Source organism: Caenorhabditis briggsae (assembly GCF_000004555.2).
Source record: "Caenorhabditis briggsae complete genome, chrV, whole genome shotgun sequence".
NCBI classification, from domain to species: domain Eukaryota; kingdom Metazoa; phylum Nematoda; class Chromadorea; order Rhabditida; family Rhabditidae; genus Caenorhabditis; species Caenorhabditis briggsae.
Genome location: NC_013488.2, coordinates 11,711,973 through 11,720,084, shown reverse-complemented (window position 1 = coordinate 11,720,084; position 8,112 = coordinate 11,711,973). Strand labels below are relative to the sequence as shown.

The following is an 8,112-nucleotide window of genomic DNA, read 5'->3' as shown; positions in this document are numbered from 1 at the left end:
CCTTTTTCCAGAAAAATATCTCACCACGCGATGTATTGAAATGCATTTACAGTTATGTCGCGAAATGCTTTGAAATACATTTCGCGACGCTCATGCATTGAATTTCGAGGGCGCGGAAATGCATTTCAATACATATTTTCGCTACATGAATAACATTAGGTAGACAAGTGAAAGTTTTCTTATCATATCTTTCTGTAACCGTAGTCTGGTAGCCAACACTAAAAAGTGGTTTTCGTAGGAATGCGTTAAGAGTTTTAAACAAACAGAAGGACGAAAAAAGTTACCTTCGGGGTGGAACTGGAGGTGGAGGAGTAGTATTCGTTCGGCGTCGAGGAAGGAGAGGTGGCGGGAGGAGACTTCCTTCGTCTAGGAAGACATCTGGGGGAGGTGGAGCGAATGGACGATCCAACCCATTACTGAAAGTTGTTTTTGATCCTTAATCAGTTCTCCGTCTAAAGTTTTCTCACCTCAGAACAGAACCCGACCAACGAGGGCAGACGGGTGGTGGGACTCTGATAGGCAATCTAATTCTGCAAAAAATAAACTTACATGTGTAAACCTCATTCCAAAAAATTCAAATTTGTTAAATAATTTTCGAATTATTCAACTCTCACCTTCGGACCGATGAATTTTCATTGCCGACAAGCACATCGTTGAAATGTTCAGAACGATTGAAAACAAAAGGCAAGGTCCGAGGGATAGAGAATTCCGGGTCAGGCAACTGTGGAAGAAGAGTCTCAGGACGAAGATCCTCTCGGGACGAAGATCTTCTGAATCTTCTGAGAACTCTTCTCGTATTGATCTCAACCCTCTCACGAGTTCGTGAGATAGAATTGCCCATATTCTAGAAAATATTGGGATCCGCAGATCGCAATATCGTTGGAGGAATAAATGTGAAATCAGTAAAAATGCCAATAGCAAGCCAATGGCTATTGTGATATGAATCACGAGATTCTTCTAGAACAATTTTGAAATTTATACAATAACAAAAGAAAAAGGCTTTATGAGTCATCAAAAATGAGTTAGCAGAATAATGGCGGAATATTCGAATTTTGTTTTGTTGGTTTTCAAAATTCATTGGATATTTGCAATCCTTTTCACACCCAACCTTTCCTCATGTAGGGTAAACGCTCTAATAGAAGGGCCCCGAAATCTCTAACTTCGAGCTCATACATCTCGGCTCGTGTAAAAGATTTTTGAACGTAGTCAACTGGCAAAATGTTTATCACAATATAAAATATATTTTGTTTGTTGATTACTTTTTGATATCTTGTACAGAAAACGAAATATATGGGCTCAAACTTGAACGTTTGGGTGGATCTTTTTGTTTCTGTTCATAAATGTTCTCCGATGTCTCAATGGTGATATAATTTTTTTGATACTGATAATCTGAATAATGTGACTCCTGCTTTCTCCCAGTCTCCAGTCAAAGACCAATTCCATAACATATATTCTATTTTAACACATCTGCAACTTCTCCTCTTTTTCTTTCTCCCAAATAAATCACCTACAGTTAGTCTGATTCCATTGTTTAATGGTATTAATTTCCTGTGCCTCTCCGTTTCCCCTACTGTATCATTCACCCCCATTTTCATCAACTCGCACCTCCCGTTTTGGTCTGTTTGGGATGCTCCGCGCTAATCAGTTCAAGGCCAGTTTGCATTTCGAATTTTGCCCCTGTGAAACGATAGTATCTAGAACCCCTATCCACACTTTTCCTCTCTTTCAATTCGCAGAATATCATCATGATTAGTCTAAATTTTTCAGTTGTGGTTTTGTCGGTTAGTTTAACAAAATGCATATTTCTAGAGCAATTTCAATTTCAGATCTTATTAGTTTTAATTCCATGTGCACTCTCACTCAACTCAAATTCAATCGACTGGTGTGAATATTGGGCACGGGTTGGTAAAAAAGTAAGTATCAAAGCTCTTCGTAACGCTTTTCTTGAACAGGTCGCTGACCAAAATGAGTTTTTGAAGACCGATCGACCGGAATGTGCAGGATACGAACTACCAAGTGGCTTCAAACGAACTGGTGAGTTAAACTGAAACAGACGTAAAAACACTCTCAGTATACTTTCAGAAACCTTTTCCTGCTCCAAAACTGAAATCTACAACTGTCTGGATTGTGAACCAACTTGCCATAACCTGGTTCCTAAATGCCGCAAGGTACGACGAACGTTTGCCACCGTTTTTACGATTCGCGACACGAGAGTACAGCGTAGTGTTCAGGTAGAATGAAAACTAATCAAATGTTTGGTGTGCTGTGCTCTTGCCGTGATTTGTCTAAACTCTTCAACCTCAATCTAACCTGAACTATGTATTTTTCTTCAGGAACAATGCAACAAAGGATGTGTTTGTAAGAATGGATTGGCGAGAAATTCAGAAGGAAAATGTGTTACACTTCGGGAATGTGCTGCTCAATCTCCCCCGAAAAATGATTCTGTGAAAGTAGATGAGGAAGATGGAACTGTGATGAAAAGTTGGTTTTCAGTTGTGCTTCTTTATCAATGATAATTATATTTCAGCAGTAAAAAAGATGGTTCCTGTTATTGTGAATGATGTCTGGAAAGCTCTATTCCATTCTATCAGCACTCCAGATGGCAATGGTTCTAACAACAGAACAAAGGAGGTCATAACTCCAGTGCTGACACCCGTTGAACAAGAATCGAGAAGAGAGAATTTGGTCGTCACTGCTCCGACTGGATCAGAAATCAAGGACGAGAAACATCCACAGAAAGGATTTTACATTGATTATCCTTAACCGCCTTTGATTGATCTCCAGAAAAAAATTTTAGAGTTTCCGACAAATTGAGAAATAATGAAATTTATTGAGTAAATTATATTAATTGTTATCAATGTTTAATAAATCAATTTTTGTTTACAAGTTTGGACCCATTAATGCGACTTTTGCGTCATAACGACTGTTGTCTTGTTTAATTTGAACACGCGCGCATTTGTGTGGCCTAGCTTGCGTCTCGTGTACTCCTCTCGGGAAACGCATTAAAATTAAAATTTGCTCAAATTTTAGCCAAAAAGTTAGCTTGACCATGTCCGGACATCTAGAATATTGAAACTTTTCAGCTAGATACACACCAATGCAATGAACAATAGTATAAAATGTTTTCACGACAAGCTTCACATATTCTACAGGTTCTCCCAGCATATGTCGACCTCGTAAGTAAGATAAAACATTATAATTCGAAAAAAAAAACATATTTTGATCAAGGAGTGATGTTGCTCTCTCAACTTTACCATCTATAGAGCAAGACTCGAGGCTGGTGAGACGAGGTGACTTCCGAGGTGTGGTAGCAGGAAAAGAAAAGGTTGGCTTGTACTTCATCACATTTTTCTGAAAATAATTTTCAGATCAAAACTAGTAATCCCGATGTTATCCTTTCAAAAATTCAAGAAAACCTGCGTAAAAATTACCGAATCAGTGGAGATGTTGTTCTGTTTGACATTGTGAGACAAATGGAAAAAGGAAACGGTACATTTAAAGTTTTCCCTGATTTCTCAGCCTGATAATTTTTAGGAGACTTCAAGAATCACATCACTCGAGCGTCAGAAAGATGGATTCCGCTCATTATTCATAGTTGTGGCCACCCGTTATCAAATATCGAGAATACTTTAAAAAACGAGATTCTAGATAGACTGTGGGCACAGCTGAATACTGATAGTTTGTAACCAAAATTTATTAAATTTGGAATTTGTCTATTACAGTCGGACCGCCGCCTGTTTATGGTTGGAACGCCCGTTTCCGTGTGTTGAATGAAAATGGAACAGAATGGGATCCTGTAAAAGAATTAGATCAAATGGAAAGGGCTGGAATTGAACCCAACGTTGCAACTTTCCATGAAGTTGTTAATAGAGTAGCTGTTTCTGGAGATGTAGAAGGATTGAAGAATATGGTCTACACAATGGCACGAAAAGGATTCGCAGTGGATGCTCATATCAACGCAGCTTCTGTTTTCGCTTTTTCTATCAGAGGTCACTACAAGAAAGCTGACTCCTTATGCCAGGTTTAAACCCGAGATTGAAAATGTCAAGGATTAAACTCAATTTTCTAGCAGGCTGCAACCAAATACGGAGAAAATGGGTCATTATTGGCTCATGGAGCCGCTGTACGTGCGGCAGCTTGTCGTGGAGACAATGATCGTCTTCGACAAATCCTTCGAAAATGTATAATCGCGTCGACAACAAAGTTAGCGTTGTCAGCTGATGATATTTTAGAAACAGTTTGGCATATGGCAGAAAAGAGTAGAGATGGAAAAGGAGCAGAGTGTTCACAATTAGTGGAGCAAATGCTAAACTGTACTTCAAGAGACGAAGGATTCTTTCGAAAACTCTTCCGAGAAATCGAACGGCATATTTGTCATCGGCACTATTATACCGCGCTTTCACTGTTAGAAGACACTAAACGAGTGTCGGATTGCTTGGAGAATCAACGAAAAAGTAGTGAGTTTTGAAAATATCAGTTATTTAAGTGTAATACTGTTCGACTTCAGCCTTCCTTCACCAACTGGTTGGACGACTTTCGACACAACTCATCCGAAATCAAGAACCAGCACACCTGATTCGAGATATTGCCAATCGAGTCCATTATACATTCAACAGGAAGAACTCGTAAGAATAACATTTCAATTTCAATCTATATGATCGTTCATACTTCCAGAAACCTCCGGATTCGTATGTATGATGATCTGTTATACGCTACTTTGATGTTGAAAGATATGGATTTAGACGACAGGCTCGAGTATTTTAGAAATTTCATCGACGAAATAGACGTCAAAAGAGAGAGAATTCATATCACTTTGCCTCTGATGACAAGGTGAGCCATCAAAATATGCTTATTCGACGAAGGAAATTTTTAGCGAATCCGATGTCAACCAACGTCTCGCCATTCTTTTCCGACTCACTACAATGGGATATCGGGAATGGTCAAGCATTGAAACCGAGCCGCTCGTTCGCACGATACTCCAACCTCTCTACAGTGAGTATTATCTAGACTTCAGTTTAAAATTATATGTTTTCTCTATTTTCAGATAACGGTCGCCCGTTCCGAGATTTATCGAGATTGGATAAACTTTCGAGAGTTCTCAAAAGTTATGGCATTACGGAACGTCAAACTTGGTTGATTTTACTTCAATGGTCGAAAATAAGAGCGAAAGAGGAAAAACAAATACCAGAAGATCAACGGAGTCGACCTTTTGCCAGAGATCTAAGAGGCTGGTGTCGTGCGTACTATTCTGAAACATTTGAGACTCCAAAGGCGACACATAAGAAATCGGTGCCGATTCTTTATGAAAAACTGAAGTCATGTGTTGACCAAGGAGACATTACAAAGGTTTCTTCAGTTCTGAGCAGCAATGGTTGGCCAACGGACACTAATTTTGTTGAGATTGTTCCGTCCGCTTTGAACTTGTACTTGATGCACGAGTCATGGAAGAATGTTCATCAAATGTTGGAAGGACTATCTCCGTTTTCATGTGAATGGGATGAGGATCCTTCGAAGACGCCTATGAAGAATTATCACTTACTGAGCGTGCTCAGAAGAATGGCAGAAGAAGATGAGCAGTTATCAATCAGAGGGATTACTGACTACGCGTATGAACTCAGAACACTGTTTCCTAATGGTAATTGATTTCCAAAAAGGAATTTAATTGCGATTCTTTCAGCTTCCTGCTATTACGAAGGATTCTTCGAAACCCAAAACGAGTACAAGAAGTTATTTGCCAAATGCTTCGAACGTTTGGAACGTCAAGGATTTACACAAAACACTGTCGACGAGCTCATTGATTTCCTACGCTGTCTTGTCAAGCTAGATCTTATTCAACTGCATCCCAGTGAAACGCTCACTGTCTTCTTCATCAATATTCTTCTGAAGCGAGTTGGATGGACGGAAGCTTTGAACACGTGGCAAAAGTTTCTGTCAAGCCTCCATTGCCCCAACGGAACAGTAGCTTTGTTAAGATACTGTTTACAACAAAATTCGGATGAATCGAGGAAAAATTTACAGTTTGGTTAGCTTTCGAGTGGTTATCTTCATAAATAATATCGATTCTTCTAGTAATCCATCGTGGTGCAACATTCCTTTCTCAATCCAGGATGCGTGCAATGCATTTGGCTGTTCTGATTGGAATGCGTCGTTTCGAAGAAGCTGAAAAAACATGTGAGCAATTAACAACGGATATCGATCCCAACGACTGTCTGATGGCGATGCGCCTGATGAATGCAATGAAGGCTCGTTCTTTTGATGATCAATTCATGTTAGACTACGCGGCACTCTGTCTCCGAAAGTTAAATTTAGCCAGCAATAAAGAAGCAGCTCAAAGTATGCAAGCTGATTTACTCAGAATCTGTGGTAACGCTCGTATTTCAATGTTATTCAACACATCACTTATTGCAGACTCTCGTCATATGGGACCCACAGCTCTCCGTGTCTATGATCTTTTTTCAGAGTATGATGTAGAACTGAGGGATGAGGAGAAAAATCGGTTATCAGCAGTGATTGAGAAACACTCAAGTCTATCAAAGTGAGTACAGTACACTTGGCGATGTACTTAAATTTGTTTAATTTAAGAAAATGGATCTTCAAACCCGATGGTTTCTTGAACATCGCTGCCGATGATGACATAATTACGGGAAGCGAAGAAGCTCGAATTCAAGAGAAATTGAGAAAAGTTTCATGAAACGGGTTTGATGTTTTTCAATTTAGGGTAGTATAGCATTTCCAGATCATTGTTTTCTTTTTTTGTTAAATTGTTTTCTATTGTTGTTGAATAACTATAAAGTTCAAACGTATTTTTGTCGCATGGAGTGCATTGAGATTAAAAGAATCTGGAAAAAGTTCAGAAAACATTTCTCCCATGTCAATTACCAACAAATCAGTGATCATTAGATTCTTAGCTTTCAATTTGTGACAGGTGAAATCGAGAGGTTGGCCACAGTGATTGTCTTTTGCAGTCTCATTCACTAGTTTTCTTTTCAACATCCTAATGACCACCAATTATTTAGTACAGGAATACTATCTTTCCAACTACATCCGTTGTCCGAAAAATGAAGGGTTATTGTCGAGTTGGGAATCACTTGCTTATCCTTCCCATCTATTTATGATCATGCTGATGCCTCTTTATATTTTTGGTGGTTACTGTATTTTGTATAAAACACCGAACTCTATGAAGCCTGTTAAATGGCCATTGTTCAACTGGCATGTCTGGTGAGATTCATTATATTTACCGTATTTCCTCTATCACGAACCCGACGTTTCAGAACTCGACGTTTCAGAGCTATTCTGCAGTTTGCTTGCTGGTTTTTACCAAATAAGTTTTTTTGGAGTATAGTAGAGGAAAACGAATGAAAAAGCAGAAAAACAAAAAATTAAAATGAAATTCATTCAATGAATTGGTGTGCATTTGGTGTGCAGAAACCACCATGCAAAAATGTAGAAAAGTTCTGAAGCGTCGGGTTCTGAAACGTCCAGGAGCCTCAAATTTGACCTCAATTTTCTCGATTGCTGTGAAAGATATCAAAAATTTGTCAACTGATAAATTATTCATCATAATATCATACATATTCTATCAGTTGACAGCTTATTTATATCTTTCACAGGACTCAAGATAATTGAGTTTAACGTTAACGGTCCGGGTGAGCTTCTATTAAAGGGGGACTCCGACCAAAAAATTTTTATTGCCTTGAAATGTTTCAAAAATATGTATTTTCATTGAAACGCGTTCCCTTTTCCCTCTTCTCACGCGTTTCATAAAGGGGCGTGTCACTTTGCAATCTGCGGCGCGCCCACGTTTTATTGAATAGACAATAGTATTGTTGCGAAAAAATTCAAAAAAAAATCCTATATCCCCGAAAAACGGCATTGAAAAAAATAGGATTTGAATTCCCGCGCAGTAAGAAACCTAGGCCACGGCATCATATTATTCTTGTGCAAAAAATTGGAGTTGTGGCCGAATTTTCACACAAGTTAGGCCACCGTATTTCAAGGAGAATTTTCGAAAACACAGCCGGCAAACGAGTGCTACCGCAACCCAACAATAAATATTTTCGCAAAATCTTTATCTTATTTTTTTCCTTTTTATCGATTTTTCTCAATTTTTTC

The 8,112-nt window shown here is 38.8% G+C and overlaps 4 protein-coding genes across 4 annotated transcripts in view; 3 read left to right on the top strand and 1 right to left on the bottom strand.

Annotated features, from left to right (window-relative positions):
- CBG27126 overlaps positions 1-841 on the bottom strand; it is a gene marked incomplete at both ends in the record, with an annotated part of 1,427 nt that extends 586 nt beyond the window's left edge. Inside the window, 3 exons of the mRNA XM_045237757.1 lie at positions 285-416; positions 468-530; positions 615-841. Coding sequence (XP_045098943.1) covers positions 285-416; positions 468-530; positions 615-841 — 422 coding nt within the window. The remainder of the gene's footprint in view (positions 1-284; positions 417-467; positions 531-614) is intronic.
- A 904-nt stretch (positions 842-1,745) lies between these two features.
- On the top strand, positions 1,746-2,763 carry CBG09290 (the record flags this gene model as incomplete). Its single annotated transcript, XM_045237756.1, has 5 exons — positions 1,746-1,781; positions 1,827-2,034; positions 2,083-2,231; positions 2,334-2,481; positions 2,528-2,763. 5 exons carry the CDS (start codon positions 1,746-1,748, stop codon positions 2,761-2,763), a joined length of 777 nt encoding a protein of 258 aa, XP_045094086.1.
- Positions 2,764-3,102: 339 nt separating this feature from the next.
- Positions 3,103-6,691, top strand: CBG09291 (the record flags this gene model as incomplete). The annotated part of the gene is given in 14 exon segments (XM_045237755.1): positions 3,103-3,176; positions 3,229-3,325; positions 3,369-3,489; positions 3,535-3,678; positions 3,723-4,021; positions 4,035-4,043; positions 4,070-4,457; positions 4,508-4,625; positions 4,675-4,830; positions 4,874-4,992; positions 5,045-5,635; positions 5,678-6,022; positions 6,070-6,535; positions 6,583-6,691. 14 exon segments carry the CDS (start codon positions 3,103-3,105, stop codon positions 6,689-6,691), a joined length of 3,036 nt encoding a protein of 1,011 aa, XP_045094085.1.
- A 306-nt stretch (positions 6,692-6,997) lies between these two features.
- CBG27125 lies at positions 6,998-7,222 on the top strand (the record flags this gene model as incomplete). The annotated part of the gene is made up of 1 exon (XM_045237754.1): positions 6,998-7,222. The coding sequence occupies one exon, from the start codon at positions 6,998-7,000 to the stop codon at positions 7,220-7,222; it is 225 nt and encodes a 74-aa protein (XP_045098942.1).
- Positions 7,223-8,112: the final 890 nt, after the last annotated feature.